The sequence below is a fragment of the Antedon mediterranea genome, chromosome 6 (genome assembly GCF_964355755.1).
Source record: "Antedon mediterranea chromosome 6, ecAntMedi1.1, whole genome shotgun sequence".
NCBI lineage: Eukaryota > Metazoa > Echinodermata > Crinoidea > Comatulida > Antedonidae > Antedon > Antedon mediterranea.
The window spans coordinates 4,795,236-4,817,031 of record NC_092675.1 but is presented as its reverse complement, the minus strand read 5'-3'; the positions used below and the strand labels follow the sequence as shown (position 1 = coordinate 4,817,031).

General features: G+C 32.3%; 2 protein-coding genes across 2 annotated transcripts; both read left to right on the top strand.

Moving 5' to 3' along the window:
- Positions 1-8,492: 8,492 nt before the first annotated feature.
- LOC140051858 (aggrecan core protein-like) lies at positions 8,493-9,461 on the top strand. The gene has a single exon (XM_072097186.1). The coding sequence runs from the start codon at positions 8,493-8,495 to the stop codon at positions 9,459-9,461; it is 969 nt and encodes a 322-aa protein (XP_071953287.1).
- Positions 9,462-13,025: 3,564 nt separating this feature from the next.
- Positions 13,026-19,833, top strand: LOC140051339 (serine/threonine-protein phosphatase 2A catalytic subunit beta isoform). Its single transcript, XM_072096524.1, has 7 exons — positions 13,026-13,239; positions 14,405-14,614; positions 14,900-15,073; positions 15,603-15,692; positions 16,212-16,373; positions 18,138-18,256; positions 18,628-19,833. The coding sequence occupies exons 1-7, from the start codon at positions 13,132-13,134 to the stop codon at positions 18,698-18,700; spliced, it is 936 nt and encodes a 311-aa protein (XP_071952625.1). The 5' UTR covers positions 13,026-13,131; the 3' UTR covers positions 18,701-19,833.
- The last annotated feature ends 1,963 nt before the right edge of the window (positions 19,834-21,796 follow it).

Sequence of the window (21,796 nt, the reverse complement as noted above, 5' to 3'; positions counted from 1 at the left end):
CAAGTGGAAACTTCGAACAAATCAAGGCCGAAGCTCTACTGATGTTTAGTGGCAAAATGTTTTGTAACAACAATTGCCATTTTCTATATTAGTCCCGTCACACTTAACATTTTGGCATGTCAGAACAAATTCCCTCTTTGTGAATGTACGAACATAGCCTACTATACTTATATAAAAGGGTTGTTCTTATGTATTTTATATAGTTAATTCTTTAGTTTACCAATCATGTATAAAATTACACATATTTAGTATTATTAGTATTCATGTACAGGCCATCTTTCACCTCATGAAAATATTTGTACCGTTGCACTGATAAACATTCATTATTTGTATATGTTACCAACCGAATATTACAATTGTCAAATAGATACATCTTAACTGACTAAATCTAGATATACAAATAGGCCTATTTATGGTATTTCTATAAATGTTAGTTGCAGAATTGGGTGATGACTAATATTTGTTTATTATTTCATATAAATACAGTAATTATACATATTATTCTGTACTATTTCTACTACATTTGTTGTGCATGTTTTTGAAAACTGTTCTTTCTATTCTTTAATTACTTTTTGTATAGGAAAAGATTACCATAGTTAAATTGAAGGTCTATAATTATTATTAGCATTATTTTAATATAAACATGACAATACGTTTGAAAGGAATTATACAATATGGTTTGTTAAAATAATACAGCTTATCTCAATCATTTTTTTTTTTTTTTTTTTGGCAAGCAAGAAATGGTTTATTTGGTTTAGTCTTACAATAAAGATGTATTGTCCCCAAAAACATGAAAAATGAAGATTAATTAAATCAGACTTTAAATATGTTATTTTGTAGTTTTAATAAAGTTAATCATTTCCGTAGAAAAAAAAATGTAAAAAAATAATGTTTTCACTTATAAAATGACAAAATAAATGGTTAAATTCAACCAAAAACACATTGGCTGGCAGCCAATTTTACCATTTTTTGCTTTAAATTACATTTTAATTTCAGGTAAATGCATTTTTTCTTCGATCCAATTTTTGGTCAAAGTGGATAACTATTATGTTACATTAAATTGGCATATTTAACCAAAATTGTGTTAAACATTATTTTTCCAGGGGGACAATACATCTTTAATAGTCACATGAGTGATTGGTTATTAGATCCGTGGGTTGCTACAACAATCTAATTACAAAAGCGTGGATCGAACTGCACGTTTAATGTTTAGTTACTATGACGGCGGCCATCCAATCTACCTGAAGCAACATCATGTGCTAATAGTGCAGGCTCTGAAGTAGCAACAACAATATTGATGTATTTGGGTTTCATTCGTAACCTTCTGAAAAATAACCAATTATACAGTATTTCTTTAATTATTATATTATTATTGTGTTTGTTTTATAATCCGTGAATTTAATATGGATGACTAGCTTTTCTAATTTTTTAAAGGTCATTATATCTGAAAATTATGAACAAACAAAATATTATTAAGTTTAATTTACATTACAATAACAACTTTAGCGTAAATAATACAAACCTGGAAGAAATCAGCAACACGCTATACCTGATAGGATTCATTATATCGTTATTAAAAATATTGGCTAGTGGAATCATTAAAGTTTAGACTATTATCAATAATGGTGATTTTACTGCAGATTCATTTTGATTATATCAAATATACACATTTTTTAAACCAAACACTGCGCCAAATTAACCTTATTTCAGAAGGAGAATAAACATTATGTATTTTATCGTGCTATTTCCCCCCGTTTTTCTCTGTATTGAGGCTGCTTTGGCAAGTTCTCATCTATATACAGTGGTTTCACAACGCTCTCTTCTGGGCTGGAGTTACCAGATTCTTAATATCGATCGTGCTGGATGTCTCTTGGCTTGTTCCAGGAAAGTTTACTGTTGGTCTGTTAACTACAGTAAGCAGGATCGTTTGTGTCAAATCAATAAAAATGTACAAGGCGAAGCATCTACAGAAGATTTTCAACAAGAAGTTCTGTTTGAATATATTGAAAAGGTAGGCCTACCGCAGTTAATAACTTTTCGTATTACTTTTATTATTTCTTCTTTTTTTTTCCTTTTCAGAGACTTTATTCAATGTTTTCTTTTGATACATATTTTTAACAATTACATTACACAACATCCATTAAATACTTGAGGAGAAAACATATTAAAACAAATTACTTAGTCCAGACCACTTTCTATAAAATTCTTCTTGGTTTCCCAAAAAAAATGGCAAATTGTTCCAAGCTCCTTTATTATATGCTTTAAGTTCCCTTTGCAACTCAGTTACATTTGGGTTCCTATTACACATGTTTCCTTTGTATATATAAAATTTAATAAAAATTAAAATAAAATAAAAATGTTCTGAAATCCAAAAATGAATCCATATTTTCAAATTCACCCAAAAGGTACAAATAATGTTACATTCACAAAACAAGTGTATCGGTGTTTCTTTTTCTTTATGGCTGAAATCACAAACCTCATAGTCTGAACATGGCACTATTATAGTTCCATGGTCTGAACGACCAATCATGTACAAAAAAGTGTTTGTACTCAGAGTTCTATTTACCAACCTATATTGGAACCACCTTGTATCAGTGGTACATTTAAAGTTGACATACGATGTAGTTTTCCAGAAATCAAGCGAACAGTCAATATTTAATGTTGAACACCACATCGATCTTGATTTAAAATTAACATTGGTCAAGTTAACAGAGCATCATATACATTTCTACAACCTCTCTTCTCAGAGAAAATTATTTTGAATGCAAAGGGAATAAAAGGCTCCTCAACGCATCTAGTATGTTCAGTTAAAATTTGACGTGTTTTTTTTAAGCAGCTAATAATTCCATTATATTGGATAAAATTAGTCTTTACTTTAAAAAATGTTTTATGCCATTAATTCAGTGTATAAAGTTGTTTTTAATGCTTTATTTTAGATATTGGACGAAAGTTTTAAGAATCGTGAGTATAATAATTTCTGTTTGATAAACTTAATTACCAGGCTACAGACATTTTAGAACAAACTAGTCCCTGAATAATTAATGTATGATAGGCCTACATATTTGAATTAATCAATATATTTAGCAACAAATATTTCTGCCAATAATGAGAAATTAAAAACTTAATAACAGACATAATTCGTTTTTATTTTTCTTCCATTGAAAAATCTTATGGCCTGGGTTGTTTTCTACGGTGGCCTGTAAGTGTCACAGCAACTATTAAAAAATATAACGGAAAACTACAGCAAAAAAACCACCACAATTCTTTTTTAAAGCTACAGCAATTAAAAAAAATCCCATGGCAATTTTGAAATAAAACGTCACGGCAAATTAAAAATAAAACACCACAGCAAATTACATAATGCCACGGCAGAAGTGAATTACCATTTGCCGTGGTATTTTTGTTAAATTTCCGTGGGGTTTGTTTTTTTTATTGCCGTGGCTTTTTTTTTAATTGCCGCTTTTTTGTAAATTGCCGTGATATTTTTTAAAGTTGTAGTGACACTTACAGGTCATCGTAGTTTTCTTCATCTTCCAATATATTTATTTTACTTACTTATTTCATTAAGTGTCTGGAATATTAATGTGTATATAACGTGCCAACTCCAGTCATAATAACTGAATATCATGTTTTAGGCCTATAGTTACATACCAATAATTTTAAACATATACTTTAGCACAACAAACGTGAATATTACTATAATCTTAGATAATCTTCAAATGTGTGATGATGTATACAAACCAAGATCTTCTTTTTTAGATGGTATACATTTTATTCCAACTAACACAAATACGGCTTACGACCTAGCCTCCAGTAGGTGTACCAATAACTTAGGTTCGCTTGCATCGTATGAGCAACTTTACAACGCCTATCAACCACGCATGGAAAACTGCATCGAAGGATGGCTGATTAGTGGTGAGATAGCCTTCACCGAAAACGGCGGAGACAAATGCACATTGAATTTACCAGATCAACGAAGTAATGTGTTCCCAGACAAGGCATATCAAAGTGGCTATTATTGTTACAGGGAATATAATCAACGATTAGGTTTATTTGATTATATTCCAAAAACCCAGCGAATTATAAGGCTGACCGGTTTAAATTCAGATAAACTGAACGCCAATGATTCAGAGGCAAGATGCAGTACCCTCTTTGGTGGTCGACTGGCGACTCCTTTTGAGGTGTATAATGCATCATACTCACTAGGTGTTGATCTTTGTACAAAGGGATGGTATTTGAAGGGATTGGGAGGGAACTCTTGCACAGGCAATATTCCATCGGAATTTTGGCTTCATCCAACAGGTGGTCACATTAAGTTATACGCCCAATCAAAAAGGTATTTCGCCATGTGTTATATACCTTTACCAAACCAAACTATTACGTTTCCAGATCCATTTCCCTCTCATCGTGTGGTGGCCTTACGCGGAACTGAAAGATACCAGCTAACGTACAATAATGCAAAGAATAGATGCTCTGCATACACTGGAGGAGCACTAGCAACACGAGCGCAACTACAAGCGGCACAAATAGCTGGTTTTGATTGCTGTAACGCGGGCTGGGTCGAAAGTGGAGAGGTTATTTACCCTATAACGTATGCTAGAGGTAATTGCGGAAATGGTCTTGGAATTATTAGTTGGGGATTTAAAAGTTTTGATTCGACATATGATGGTTTTTGCTACATTCAAGATCTCACTAATCTTTAAAAATGAGATTACGCATTTTAAATCCATTAGTAGGCCTAATTAATGAGATGAAACGAAATTTTGTGAATTGAATGATAATGATTTAAACAGTGAAAAGCAAAGAATGCATGGTATTAGTAATTTATGTTGTTAATTCGCTAAAATGTTGGTGTGTTTAATCATAATTAATCAACATTTGTCAGAAATATGTTTAGTATTATGATAGATTATTTTGATACACTTGCAATTGATTTCAAATGTGGACATCATGTCATATGTATCATTTTTATTTCATCTTTACATTATTTAGAAATAATTCAACGTTATACATATTATTACGTAGAGCACTTACTGTATACGTAATTCGTCTACGTTGAAACAGTTTGAATCCCCTTTTTGATTTTGTAAGCGTTGTGAGACCTTTTGGTAGATATTCATTATTAACATATAAAGACAAAATTAGGTTATTTTTTTTTTTTTTAAACCATATTTAATGAGGGTGATCCATCCAGCTATTGCTGATCATTAGGGACCCTCAGAGGTTCACAAGACAAACATATACACAAGATGCTCTACATAAAAAAAGTCTTATTACAAGTCTTTGGGAGTGGAGAATTTGGTCCTTAGAAAAAATCCTGACATGTGACGGGACTTGAACCCAGGACCCTTGGAGTGGTAGCCAAGCATCATAACCACCAAGCCACAACTCCACTTCAAGGTTAGCATCTGGTTATCGGTTAGTGTGAGATTTTGTTTTCTTCAGAAACTGAAAATTGGAACTTGAAATGAAAGGTCTTATCTGTTCCATTAATTTTCGTAAATAGTTCAAATAGGCTAATTATTATATTATTCAACTAGCTGTAGAGATATGAGTGTATATCCATAGTTATTTTCTCTATCATGAAGTATTTGAATTCATGTGTTGCTCCTCCAATTTAGTAAGGCATAGTGTGATGTTTTTATCAGCAATAATGGTAACGCAACAGAAGTAAATTGGTTTTTAAACCTGTAATCGGGGGCGGAAACTTTCAGCAGACATAACTTAACTCCGTAATATTAGTATAAGCTGAACATTCTTCTTTACTATAGTTGTCATTAGTTTTGTTAGACTAACTTAAGATATAACGAAATTAGAAATGTAAACTATTATTATTGTTTTTAATTATATACAAACAAAAAAAAAGTAATTTTACTTATATATAATAAAAGCTTTTATCTATACATATATTGATCATTCTCAAGACAGTAATTTATCATAATTTTATTGAAGTTAACTAAAACGTATAATGTTAAGTGTATTAGTAATTAGTTAAATGGTCTACGTTATTACGCCTACATTTCGTCAATATTTGATGGTTTGTTGTAATAAAGAAATAAATAATGTAAACTTGTATTGTTATTATCTTTTTGTTGTGTAAAAATAATCATAAAATAAATACATTTAACATATCTATTTAACTTATGAAATAAAAATAACAATTTGTTAATAAAACTTATTAATGTTTTATTAAAGAAATGGAAAATGTACAATGTAATACTATCTTATGGTTGTTTAATCATACTATCATTAAATAAGTAATTAGTTAAGTACATTGAGCATTTATATCTCAATAACGAAGATCAATGTTTACTATATACCTCTATATAATGTATACATTTATTAAAGTACTGTATTGGGAATCATTTGAGTATACGGGAGAGTCGAAGATCAACATGTATTTCACCGTGCTCTTTTTTTCGGTTCTACTCTGCGGTGAATCTACTTTTGCGAGTTCTCAATTATATACAGTGATTTCACAACGTTCTCTTCTGGGCTGGAGTTACCAGCTTCTTAATTAACATCGATCGTGCTGGATGTTTGTTGGCTTGTTCAAGGAAAGTTTACTGTTGGTCTGTTAACTACAGTAAGCAGGATCGTTTGTGTCAACTCAACAAAAATGTAAAAGACGAAGCATCTAGGCCTACAGACGATTTTCAACAAGAACCGTTTGAATATATAGAGAAGGTATCGTATTAATTTTTTAAACGTCTATTACTTATTCCTGACCCAGATATCATGATCAAAATTAAATATAAAATTAATGAGCCGCTAGAAATTTAGACAGTCAACAGTATAAAGATCTATTTTAATGCGGCATTATTATTTTTTGTGTATAGGTATTGGATGAAAGCTTTAAGACTCGTAAGTATATAATTGTTTTTCCATAAAAGGTTACAGGGATATTATAGTAAAGTGTTTGTAAATAATATATATAGCGCTTTCAATGTTCTTAACTTTATCAACAACTATAATTATTTCCACAAATAAGGTTTACTGGCTTACCTAAACTTACTTTTATAAATCAATATGGTTATTAAAAAAATATAATATACAAATATCTGTATGTATTCGTATCTTCGTTTATACATTTTTCGTTTATACAACATATTTCTCCGAAATGAAATTTTGTTAACAAAGAATATAACAGTAAATAAATAACGAAAACATTAAGCCAAATGCTTAGATCTAATTTGATTAACAATTTTGATGTATTTTGTGTCTTTTATGTGTAAACTGACTTTGGGGTTGAGTCAACCGGCTCAACTACAGTGATGAAGTTCACTTAGGTTGACCCTGGTCTCCCTAATTTCAGTTTTTTTTTAATGTTGTCACGAACTCCCTTTACGTATGTTTCCGAGCGGTTGAAAATACTTTAGGAACTCCCTTGTGACATAAAAGTATAGGGCCTACACACAAAATCCACAAAGTTGTAAAATAACTACTAAAAAAACAAAGCTTTAATTTCAATCAACTTCAACTTTCAACAATCCAGTAAGCACTTTAAACAACAGCTTCACAATAACTTTTACAATCAAATATCCAACAACCTTACAATATAGTTTTACATCCCTTTATATACAAGACGTTCCTATCCTTCTAGATCGTTCTTTATACTTCTTATTCTGTGGGATTACAGTTTCTATTAATAGCACTTCTGGAATGTTCCTGATTGTTCTTATTAATTATACATGGTTTCTTAAATCAAAACATCTTATTCTAGAATGTTCATGTAGACACTATGATACTGTGTTAGGAATGGTAATTTATTACAAATGTATATACTAAAATAGACCGAATATAATGAAATGAAATGAAAACTGTTTATAAATCAAACCAAGAACTCTTAGAACAGTTTCGAAACTTTTTGTGCTATTTCTAATATCGGTACAAAAAAAACTATTATGTTGGATTCGAATTATAAGGTTGTATGCGTTTCTGTTTCAAAAATATCCATGTCACTTTATTTATAGTTCCAGTTTCCATATACAAAAAGAGCTAGACTTTATTATTTGTTTTCAATTTTAATTGTTAACATGATTCCAACAAAGACAACACCAACTACAGCAAAATAACAACATCCTATGATGTCATCTGCTGGTTACACTAAGTTCCCATAAATTATTTTAGAGCAATATGTAAAAATAAATAAGCGTTATTTTGGGATGGTATGTTTCGCTTTAAGGAAACTCTGTATCGAATGATTGTCATTAGCCGTTATCAAATATCGTATATAATTGCAATAAATAATCTTAACTGTTCGACTAAGAAATCGAAACAAATATTTATTCAAGAGAATCGCACACAAATACACTATATTTAAGCCCCCATCCTTGTACTTACGAACAAACTACTATGGATAAAACTGGACATTACACATGTATTCTGACCTTTAGATTTGATATTATTTTTCTAAAAACTGTGAATTAAGTAGTATTTTTTTTCAAAAGATATTGCTTATAATGATCTGTCATACTATTCAATATTTCGGAATGCAAATTATAAGTGCAGTTTATCTATCAATCCTAGACTTTTTCTTTTCAGATGGTATTTATTCAAGTTCAACTAATGCTGCTTACGAAGTAGCATCCAGTACGTGTACCATTAACTTAGGTTCACTTGCATCCTATGAACAACTTTACAACGCCTATCAACCACGCATGGACGACTGCATCGAAGGATGGTTGATTAGTGGTGAGATAGCCTTCACCAAAATCAATGGAGACAAATGCACATTTAATTCACCAGATCAACAAAGTAATATTTTTCCAGACAAGACATATGAAAGTGGCTATTATTGTCACAGAGGATATAATCAACCATTAGGTTTGTTTGATTATATTCCGACAATTCAACGAATTATAAGGCTAACCGGTTTAAATTCAGATAAACTAAACGCCAATGAATCTGATACAAGATGCAGTACCCTCTTTGGTGGTCGGCTGGCGACTCCTGTTGAAGTTTTTAACGCATCATACTCACTTGGTGTTGATCTTTGTACAGATTGCTGGTTCTTGGGAGGATTGGCGGGCAATCCTTGCTCGGGGAATACTCCATCAACATTTTGGAATTTTCCAACTGGTAACAACATTTGGTTACAAGATCCATCAACAGAATGGTTTGCAATGTGTTATATTCCTTTACAAAACCAGAGCATCACGTTACCAGATCCTTTTCCCTCTCATCGTGTGATGCTTGTCAGTGGTGCTGTAAAATACACGCTTACAAAACAGGATGCCATGAATAGATGCGCTTATTACGGTGGAGCACTAGCATCACCAGATCAACTAAGAAATGCACAATCGGCCGGTTATGATTATTGTAGCTATGGCTGGGTTTCAACTGGGGGAAAGGTCATGTACCCTGTTGTGCGTTCTAGGGCGGGTTGCGGTAGTCCACCAATTATGAGTAAGAATATCCATAGTGGATCCAAATACGATGGCTATTGCTACATACCATGAGTCTATTGTAGCAAGTGGCAACCTCGGGATGGTATGATGCGAACATGCCTTTCAGAAATCCTGGATCCTCCATGGGATTTACTAGTCCCGGAGAAGATTTAAGTCTCCTTCAAGATGACCAACACCGATTGGGTGAATGGTCACAGAAGTGGGGATTGGAACTCAAATTTTAAGAGAGCTCATATTATTGTTGATTATACCATTACTGATAATTGGATTGAAAGCGTTCATACTCAAAAAGATCTTGGGGTTTAAGTTGACTCTAAAATTAATTTTTCTGTTCATATTTAAACAGTTAAAAGTGAAGTTAAAATGGCAAACCGTATCTTGAGGCTCATGTGAATTAACTGTAAAGATCTTCACCCGCAAACCAAAATGTCTCTTTATCAGACGTTAATTCGATCTTCTCTTGATTTCGGTTCTGTTATTTATAATTCAATTAGTTTGGTTCACGTCATACGTTTTGTCTTAGGCAAACTGAGCAATTAATTCAGTTACTGTTAATGTTTATCACCTAAATTCAGAACTTGAATTGAGTTTGATCTTCTTTATAATTCTGTTCATAGTAATTTTGATTGTAATTGTATATCTTGTTTCTTTATCCGTGTAGCTTCTCATAGATTAAGAACCAAACCCTCATTTCATTCATTCTTTGGATGGTTTTGTAGATTAAGTAAATTATATAATTCTTCTAATTCTAAAATATAATTCTTAATTTATACTATCTTATTATAATGTTTATTTTTAGGCATTTATTTATGTGTATTTGTATCCGTTCTGTTTTTTGTATGTTAACCCTCCTGTTAATGGCGATTTTTTTTTTTTTTTTTTTTTGCTGTTGGTTTGGGTTTCGAAATAAAATAAAAATAAACATTGTTACCATGAATTAAATAACCACCAAGATGTCCATAGTTAACACTACATTACCTCCTTACTATATAATTAGATTATTAAACGTATTATCTTTTGTTATCATGTAGAGGGGTTTATTCAAAGCTGATTTAAAGTTAATTCAAATGAATACGGTAATTCAAGAATGACGTGCCTAATACTGACAAATTGCAACGTTAGCGCACGGCAAGTAACCAATCATGACAGAAGTGATGATGATCCTCGCGTAGAGATTGATCAAATTATTTGCGTAATTTGCACTTACTGCACGTTGCGTCCAAGAGTGGGTGCCAATATTAGGTATTGAATTGTTTATTGTGTCTTGGACGTTACGGTAATTTTTAACTTTAATTACTGTTGTCCATTCATCGTATATTAAAACCTTTTTATGACAATTTTAAAATGTTAACAGATTTCTGTGATCTTTTAATATTGTAGTATAATCATGCCTTAACTATTTGTTTTACTTATTTTCTGCGCCTATGACCAGGTACGGTATTGTATTGATTAAAAGTGCGGATCGTACACTAAACAACCGGCCGAATTATTATGCTACCCATTACTAGTGTAATATAGTGTGTGTTGAGGTACTGACTTGTAATGAGGACTCTACTCGCTTGACTGCAGTAACACATATTGTTTATTCAATAATACTTGATGATACAATAATAATTCAGTATAATATGCAACTAAGGAACAGAGAATACAGTGATGATGTCGGTGAGGTGTGAGTGTAGGTGTTCTTCTGGAGAAGTGTCGGTAAGGTGTGTGTTCCAAGAAGTGGCTGTGAGGTGTGTCTTCCAAGAAGTGGTTGTGAGGTGTGTTTGGGCTCTTCTGAAACTTGGGGGTATATCGGCTCAGTTCATTAGCATATGTCATTACGTCATCTGTAAAGCTAATGATTGGTCCTAAGTTAATCCAGGGGTGTTTAAGTAGAAGTGATTAATGGTATAATAAGGTATTTCAATGATGGATAACAATGTCAAATCTGTACTTAAATAGTGTCAATCTCTCCTGGTTTAACGATGGGAAAGGTCGTAAGGTTAAGCAAAGTGTTTTCTTTCGAGATTCAATTATGGGCTAAATTGTCTTTTAAAACATCTAGACAAACTCTCCACTGGACTTTATTGAATTCTAATACAAAGGTTGATTTCTAAATTATAAATGTATATCATTACATTACATTCCTCTGTTTCCCTTTTTTTTCTAATCTATTTAAAATATAACAAGGCCAACAGCCATAAGTCGCGTGCTAAAACGCATAGTGATACCGGACCGACAGACAGACCGACAGACCGACAGACCGACCGACCGACCGACATAGTGAACTATAATAGAGTCGCGTCCACGCGACTAAAAATGATTATAATAGTGGCATGTAAAATTAAAGTTATATAATAATGCAAGTATAGTTGTATTGAATTTATGAAACAGAAATAATAAGTAATGTAAAAATATATATAAATTAATATATGTATTGTAAAAATCAATTTCATGTCTGCAATATAATTTATAGCTATTAGTTCAGTTGCCTATGTATTTTCGTGTGCAAATCATAAGGAACGTGTACATATTGTGTTTTATGAATATTTGAAGCATGCTGGTTATAAAAACCCATGTTGTCAAATTTCTAAAATTCACCTTTGACCGCTGACCTCAATTTGAATTTGACCAATTTAAAAAAAAATGGTCATATTGCAACGCTTAAACAAAATGAAATAATTTTAGTGTCAAATTATTTGGAAGATGCATATTAATAATCGGTCTAATGGAAAAGTTTGTCCAAAAATGGTCGGAAGTATGATTTTTGACATTTGACCTATATATCATACAACTCCTTAACTAACAGTTGGACAAACTTTAAATAGGACTCAAATTAATCTGAATGTATATCTTTCTATTCAGTCTAATAAGACATTTTTCAAGAAAATGACCTAACATTTTTATTGACCTTTGACCGGTCCTGGTAGTACACATTCCTATAATTTCATAAACTATTGACTGTAAAAGGTTTTTTTTTTAATTTACATTTATATGTTGCAGGCTATAATAATAACAATATTTTATAAAATGTAAAAGAATTCTATTTATAATCACTAACTTTGTAATGTATTAACATCACTAGCGCGTTTGTTATGTCCTTTTATATTTTTGCTTAGGGACTACAAAGACAAGCCACTTTGGCTTCTGTGTGTCTTGACCACAAACAATGTAAACTGTATTTTTTTATAGTATTGAAATGTGTTATATTTGCTGATTTTAAGCACAACATGAATTTATCAGAATTATGTGTATTCAATATAAAATTTTAGTTTTTTGATATAAAGTAAATGTAATTATCTATAAGCAATATATCAAATAATAATTAAATCAATCTGAGACTGAGTCTATTTGTCTGCAATATAACTTTATTATAGCTATGCTGATTTTTATAGTTTGGTTAAAAACAGTTGTATATCTTGTGTCAAATACCAAGTATCGAAAAATCCATCGAATTATCTTGTTAATAATCTTGCAGACTGAATAACTAATTTATAGCTGAGTAGACAGGCCTACCGGAAAAACATCAGAGCCATTATTAATTCTGACTCTCTGAAAACGTTTTTTAAAAAAAAGGCAATACTACCACCAACGGCAGTTCCGCATGACGTAATTTCGCCATTTTGTCTTAACATTCAACCGCTCCTTTCCCCTTTAATAAACGACACCGAAAATTGACGACAAATTGATGCGAGTGCAGTTTAAAAACTTCCAAACAGTATAAATAATTCTTAAAATCATGACAGCTGCAGACAAGAATTCTGCTAAAGAGTATGACGGTTGGATTGAGCAATTAAATGAATGTAAACAGTTACAAGAAAGTCAAGTAAAACAGCTCTGTGAAAAGGTAATTTTTTTTTCTTGATGATACGGCCTAGCCTAGGCTAGCTATAGCCTAACTAGCCCTAGGTAGGCCCTCTAACCTAATTAAGCCGGCCTTGGCTAGGCTTAGCGGTTGTGTCATTCTGTAAGACCTAGCTAGCTAGACCAAGTACCGTTTAGTTTCGTGGTCTAGCTTAGGCTAGCTACGGCGGCAGTAGAAAACTAGTAGTAGGCTAGGTAGAGTAGCTAGCCTAGGCCTAGCTAGGCCCCCTCTCTCTAGTAGGAGGCCTAGCCTAGGCCTGCCTAGCTAGTAGGCTAGGTAGGAGTTTTGATAACATATAACAATAATTAGGCTAGGACAACAGGCCTAGGCTAGCTAGTAGAGCCAGATAGGCTTACCATTAATTAATAATTATAATAGGCCCCGTCGGATGGCTGAGACTGAGTGGTTAGTTCTCAGACTTGCATTATAGACCTAGGCTAGTAGCCCAAAAACCTTTATTTTAAATTGAATTGTGAATAAATTCATACTGTGTGTGTAGCCTAGGATTTTAGAATACAGTACAGTAGGCCTAGTTTTTAAAGAATTGGTATTACTGTAACGATTACTGTATATCCCACTAAATGTTATTTTTTGATTTCTCAACAACTTTTTCGTAATAGTAATTAAAATTTATGAAGTGCTGCACTGTACCTCCCTGAATATGTTTACTAAACGCAACAGGGACATTATTGTACTATCTATACTTTGAACTTTGGACCAATAAAATATTGATTGCAATTGCATGTATATAACAATTGAAATTAACCTATTGATCAATGAATCACTCAGTACACTAAAAATTTGTTGCAAACTAAAATATAAAAAGGATAGCACAGTAGTAATTTCTATTATCTTTTAATAATACCTTTATTTTAATGCACAGCTTTTCCTTAAAGGATAGCCTACCTCTGGATATAAAATCTCTACCATAATATTTTATACCTTTGCTACTGTACAACATTGATATATTTTGTCAAACAGTAAGCAGTGAAATAACCTTACCTTTTGAAGTAAAGTAATTTACTGTTTTCTCATTTCCTCAGTGCTACCAACTTTTACATTTATGTTTTATCATTGTCAAACATACTTTACTACTGTACAGTAGTATATTTTATTATTGAAGTTGAAAATTCTAATTTATCGTCAGGCTAAGGAAATCCTTACCAAGGAATCTAATGTGCAAGAAGTAAAATGTCCAGTGACCGTATGCGGAGATGTCCACGGCCAGTTCCATGATTTGATGGAACTATTTAGAATCGGTGGTAAATCACCAGATACTAATTATCTATTCATGGGTGATTATGTTGATCGTGGCTACTATTCAGTTGAAACTGTCTCACTTTTAGTTACCCTGAAAGTAAGTACAAGACTATAGGGGTTATTTAAAAGATACATTGTCCCCCTAAATAAATAACATTTTTTAATATGCCATAACATACAAGTTAATAGTTTTTGGGTTTTGAATTTAGCCGTTTTTTCATGTTTTTCGGGGACAACAGATCTTTAAATAAATATTTGCTAATATCTTTATTATAATACAAGAATATAATATTTATAGTATGTTGTTACTTGATTGAAATGCATTAATATTGTAAATGTTAATTCCAACATTTTTTTTTTATATTATTTTTGTTTATTACAGGTTCGATTTCCAGAGAGAATTACTATTCTTCGAGGAAACCATGAAAGCAGACAAATCACGCAAGTTTACGGTTTCTATGATGAATGTTTAAGAAAATATGGTAACGCAAATGTGTGGAAATATTTTACAGATCTATTTGATTTCCTTCCTCTAACAGCACTTGTTGACAGTCAGGTAATTATTGTTATATTATGATTCTTAAAGTTAATAATCAGAAAAGCTCATTATGTACAGTATGTTTAAATGTGCTGGTTACACAGAATTTATTTTTTCCCTATATACAATTATTATTAGAAAGTGTATACACTACTGTACACTATAGTGTATAATTGTTGGTAAATTCAGGCAATTTCACATTTTACCAAAAATCAACATTTAACAAGATATCATTAAGGAGCTTTCGTTTCAAACGACCGACACAAGTATTGGGACATGTTTCCTCGCTTCCCGTCTCTACACAGGTTTGATGGTTTCTAGAACCTGGCGACAACTCACCGATTGACCTGACCTAGTTTGGTCAACACAAATTGAAGCTCCTTATTAGAGTATTATTGCACTTGATCCTTCTATGGTTATACTGTAGTACATTTTTGTATCTTATATGTATTCTAGAAAACAGTTCATGTTTTGCAATTGATGTTCAGGTTGCACTATAGTAGGAGAATTGGTACATTTTTTAAATTCTTTTTTGTCATCTCTGCAGATATTCTGTTTACATGGTGGCTTATCACCTTCAATTGACACATTGGATCACATCAGAGCATTGGATCGATTACAAGAGGTTCCGCATGAGGTAGGACTATTTTTCAAATTATTTTACTTGGTCGATAACGTGGTAAAAATTCAGGGCCAGTCAGTCAATCATCATTCCTGGTCACAATGGGCTAGTGAAAACTGAGGATTAGTTTCAACCAAAGCAATCTATCAACAGGACACTGAGCTTATCTTGCCAAGATAGGAACTCATAACATAACTCATGATCTTAAGTCTGGCCGTGACAAATACCAACAGTACTGTACTATGTACATATTCTCTGCGACGCTCGGTGTCTGTTAAGGGGCGTGGAACTGATTGTGTGGCTGCCACAGATAAACCCTTTAATCTCCGGAGCTCAGCATCCTGTTGTTAAATTGACCAATGTGTCTTCCCATTCTATGATGTTGGAAATGTACATGTGCGTGTAAAAGGCCATCATTCATGGACAGAAAATAACATCTGTTGCTGTTTTGTATGATAGATCAATCTTACATAAAATACTTAATTAAATATTATGTTCTGATAAATTTCCACCAATGCTTTCTTGCTTTTATAGGGACCAATGTGTGACCTTTTATGGTCTGACCCAGATGACCGTGGTGGCTGGGGTATATCACCAAGAGGTGCTGGTTACACCTTTGGACAGGACATTTCTGAAACTTTTAATCATACCAATGGACTTACTCTTATATCAAGGGCTCATCAACTAGTTATGGAAGTAAGTCCAAGTAACACATGTTCAAGTATATTATTTTGTTTAATATCATTATTGGCGTGCCATAAATAATTAATAATAATTGTGTATGATTTTTGTGGGCATGTCCCACTTTTATTTCATTTGCATAATAAAGAACTTTCTTTCTTCTCTGTTCTATATAATTATTGTTGATAATAATACTAATTTTGGCTACTGCACACCAGTAAAGAGACTATTCTGCATTGTGCAAGACAATTTTACATTTACTTTGTGATGCATCATTAATTAGGTTATATGCATGATATGCATATAACCTCTTGATTCTGTCAAAATCTTCATTTATTTATTTATTTATTCTTTCCTTAGCACTATTTGTCCGTGAATTATCTTGGCATCAGTTTCATCTATCTAAGTCAATTTTTCAGAGTATATTCCTTATGGCCAGGAATCGATGTGGTTATGTTTTCACGATGCGCAATCAAAAATTACGCGGTCTACGCGCGATTTAACGAAATCACGTTTGTAATCATATCTTCACAAACAAGAATCACTTTTAAACAAAATTTGGTACTCATAAATTTCAGGTCATATTTCATCATATGGCAATACAATTACGTGCGTAGCGCATATAACGCATGCGTACGCGCGCTTAAAATGTTGAAAATTGTCAGAATTTATTTTCGATGAAATTAGAGTACGTTTCAGGCAATTTTAAGCGTTTAAAAAATTGCCATGAGTGCGCAGATTTTTGCACGCGCACTGCGCGTCAAACGTTAATGCGCACTGTTTGTGTCCGATTACTGTTGTATAACCTTTCTTTAATAATATCATCATATTTTATTCACTTTTCAACGCGAAACAGCGTTATACGAGCACGTCAAAAGTGACGGGCTACGCACGTGTAAGTTAACAAAATGGTGAAAATATGCTAAATTTTGAAATTAATATATATCGTTAGAATGCTCGGGAACACGTATTTTTTATTTAATTTTCTTGAAGTGTATATATCATATGTATGATTTATTATGAAATTAGAAGAACAAAAGTTGATTAAGTCATCATTAATGGCATATTAAATTTAACAAAATTAATTTCGACAATCAAACAAATTATAACATTTTCTTAGGCCAAAATAACAAACTTAACGTTAACTTTCTTCCTTAAGAAGTTCATATATTAAAGTTAAAAGTATATAGTTTGACAGTGCATCATTTTTTTAAATTTTTAAAGATGTCATCATAGTAAAACATTATAATTCATTGCGGTATGTAATAATCTATCTGCACCAAAGTGGTTACTGCATAGTAAATACACGGAGGAATTTTTCTCCAACTTTTAGTCAGTTGTGTATGGCTCGATGGTCTGTGCTCGTGTCATGGCATTCAAAGTACCGAGTTCGAGTCTCACCTTGGGAAACGAAATAAGATTTTTTTTTTATTATCCGTATTGTTCAAATTTATTTCTTAGTGTATAGATTATACACATGATTTATAATGAAATCTAGATAAAAAGTTACTTTATGCCTTTATTATTATGTAACAACAAATGCGGTTTATGACATTATACGCAGAGGGATCTTTGATCGGATTGTGATACCGGCTATGGTGTTCGCGTTAGCAAAGTCCTATCATATATTATAAATAATTAAAGATTCTGAGAAAATCAATCAATCAATCAATATATCTTTTAAAAATCAATTATCTTTATTTAAATCAATGCATATAACCTATAATTCGTCATAGTGACGAATTAAATCTAGTTCTATTTTACTTCTGTCTTTTACAGGGATACAATTGGTGTCATGATAGAAATGTGGTAACCATTTTCAGCGCGCCCAACTATTGTTACAGATGTGGAAACCAAGCAGCTATAATGGAACTTGACGATGCACTTAAATATTCATTGTAAGTCATAAAAATAACTCCTGGTCTATATATATAGTATATTAGTTAGTTCTGAGCAAAAGATTTTGAATTGAAATAACACAGACCTCCATTTGTAATCTTTAAATGTGGCTCTGGATAAATTGTAGCACCCTCTATAGAACTTGGTTAGTTAGTCTAAAGCTCTATCTACACTATCAAAAATGTGATGTGCCCGTATATGGACATGATGTCATATCATTACCATATTTGGAGATATCACTACGATATTTGTGCATGTTACACTTTTTCTGTCAAACTAGTTTGATAGTGTATACAGAGCTTTATTTCTATAGTAAAATGAAGTATATGACATAGACCGTTCTTCAACTTGGACTTTTTTTTTATTGCAGCTTACAGTTTGATCCAGCACCACGTAGAGGAGAACCACATGTGACAAGACGCACTCCAGACTACTTCCTTTAAACACAATATCAAGATTAAACTGTTCTTGAAAAATCTGCGCCAGAATCTGTTTAAAAGAAATCATATTAAGATTCTCTGTAATGGTGTAGCACAGTGAACAAGTGTTTAACAGCAAACAGTTTTAATATGAAAACAGGTATTGGAAAGCACTTGGCAATTCTGTTTCTAATTTTCAACAGTGTGTCATTCTATATATCTATTACAAGTGGTTAAAAGTACTTGAAACTGTTTAGTATAATTATCAATATCAGAGAATTCAACATTTTTGTTGTGCGATTATTTGGTTTGTTTCTAGTGAAATGGGAGTTTGTAAATTGTGTAGCTAATTGTACTGTGTTTGTAATGACCCATTCCATGTAAGATTATCCCCTTTTGTTCCTCACCATTTTGTCCACTTCTTGCAAAAGCAGGAGTTGTGAAAGCCAGTTGTCTTCCTACACAATACCATTTGGGGTGAATATCAATACTTATAGCATCAAATAATTGGTGTTATTTATTGGTATACCATTGTGTAGCCTTTACCAAACTGTGTTACTTCTTTAAATATAAAATCTATATAATATAATCAATGAGGTTGGATGAAGGAACAATTAAATACACAGAAATAAACTACAGAAATATTGGGCTGTCCGCTGAAATACTTTTACCGTATAATGTTATGTTTTTATGTGTAGGTTAAGTTGCAGTAAACCAGATGATACAATCAATTTTGTATGTGTATAATTATTTCATCCCTAGATTTGATATGAAATTGTTAAATGAGAAATGCTCTTTTTTTACCTTGGTTGCAACTAGATTAAATGAATATCCTTGAGATTATTGTTATTCCTCTACATTTTTTCTACATTATTTTTAATTTTGTTGTGTATTTAGGAAATTTATTCTCAGTATAACATTTATATCAAGGATCATTTAGTCGCACTCATCCACAGCTACTAATCTAATTTTTATACATAGTGGTATTAAGTAAGCTTGCATGCATGATACATACGTGTGATTTTTTTTTTCAAAGCATGATTGGAGGGCAATACAAATGGCTTCATGTACTGTGCGATTGAGGCCTTTTAAAATGTGCATACAAATTCTATTTCTGTCGTAATAAATGTGAGATACTCTTTTTTCGTTGAAATTTATAGTTTTGTATTTTATATTTGGTGGTGTGCATGTCTCCAATGACTTTTTGTGTCGTCAGAGCTACTGGAGGTCTCTTAATTGCTGATTGAGCCCTGGACATTTTTCTTGAATTATCCCCTTTCGATTGATATAATTTACAGTTTATTATTTTCGTCAAACATTTTCAAAACTACTACTATATTTTAATCTTCGTTTTCACGACGCGAATTATTCTCAAATGAACACCGAACATGCGCAGAATGACTTTCTTCATAGTCGCGTAGTCAGTGGCGTTGAAAATGAATTCGACTCCATGTAAACTGTTACACTTTGTTCTTTATCAGTGTCGCCATATTGGTATCACAAGTAGATCACAGGTTTCGAAAAATTAATGCAAATCTAATGAAAAATTATATAAACATGTGCTTTGAACAACCTATATCCAAATTTATTTATTGCAGCGTGTATTAACATCTCATCACAAGTGCGCTATATAAGCACTGAGACTGTCTGCTTACTTGGTTATTTAACCATTGAGGAAAACAAATTTCCTCCATGATTTAACCTACTGTAATACTACTATGGAGGAACATCTATGATAATACAATGTTTTTTTTCTTATAAATGTATTGTAAATAGTTTATAACCATTGTATAGACAGATTTTATAGTTTGTTTTTTGGAATTACTAATACAATAACAATAGACATCTATGCTTTGGTCGTTAAAACGTCTTCTCAGTTTCCAAGCCTATTCATTCTTTTCAGGCCACATAAAGACCTTATAACCACATTGCTACATCAATAAGCTACTGCACTTGCGTATTAGCACATCACGTGAATTTAAACAAGAGAAGGTGTAACTTCTGACTCAATTGTGGATCAACTACAGTACATTGATTTGTGTATTGTTGATCTAGATACTGTTGTAAATATTCTAGTGTAGGCCTATAGACGTTCGGACTTTCTGATGGTGTCCATGTGTATTGGCAATTTAACGATTAGTTTTACTATTACGATTAACATATACGAAAATCTATTGCCTGATTATGGTATGGATTACAGAAGTGATTTAATTTTTCATACTGACTAAAGATTGCTCGTTTTATTCAGTGTTTCTCAATCAAATTCGTTGTCTACTATGGAGCATGAACCTGGAAATAATTCGTATCGTCAAATTCTCAACAAACTAAAGAAACATTCAAACCAGATATTTTCGAAAACTTATGCTCGAAATCGAACTTACGAACCACACTTATCGACTGTGCTGCGAGAATTAGAAAAAGAACGGGATTTAAATATTCGTAATTCTCATGAACAAATATGGAAAATATCATCACAGGATTGTTTGAAACCCAGATTACCAAAAAACAAAACACATCAACCGTTCTATCTGGGGAAACAACGCTCGGTTTCTCTGCCTACCCCCGCTGAATTATCGTCTTTACTGCCGAGAGCTGTTGCTCGAAAAAAGCGGGCTGTTATGACCCAATATAAACGGGTATCTAACAGGAGATTATCCACTGTTCCTGTTGATAATGTCCAGATATACCACTACAGGCAACTTGGAGAAAACAACGGTGAACGAGAGACAACTTTCGACCATGTAGATGCTATCGACAAGAACTCCTCTTTGGACATGTCAAGTGGTATGATCCTGAGTCTACCAGGAAATAGGACACGGAGACAATCAATTTCTGAAATGTTTACAGCGATTGATAATGTCAAAGAAGTGACTTCGTTGGCAAGGCGACTTAACATTTCTAAAGAAAAAAAAGATGACCGCTTAGTGAATAAAACAAGGGAAGAGTATAATGGTAAATCCAATATAAATGAATCTCGACTATCTGCAAAACAAAAATCCCGGAAACGTATTACCTTTGAACTTGACTGTGGCAAGCCAATTAATAGCAGTATGAGTAGAACGACAACAAATTCAAAATCACCAAAAATATCGAATTCATCTTACTTAGAAATGTATAGAA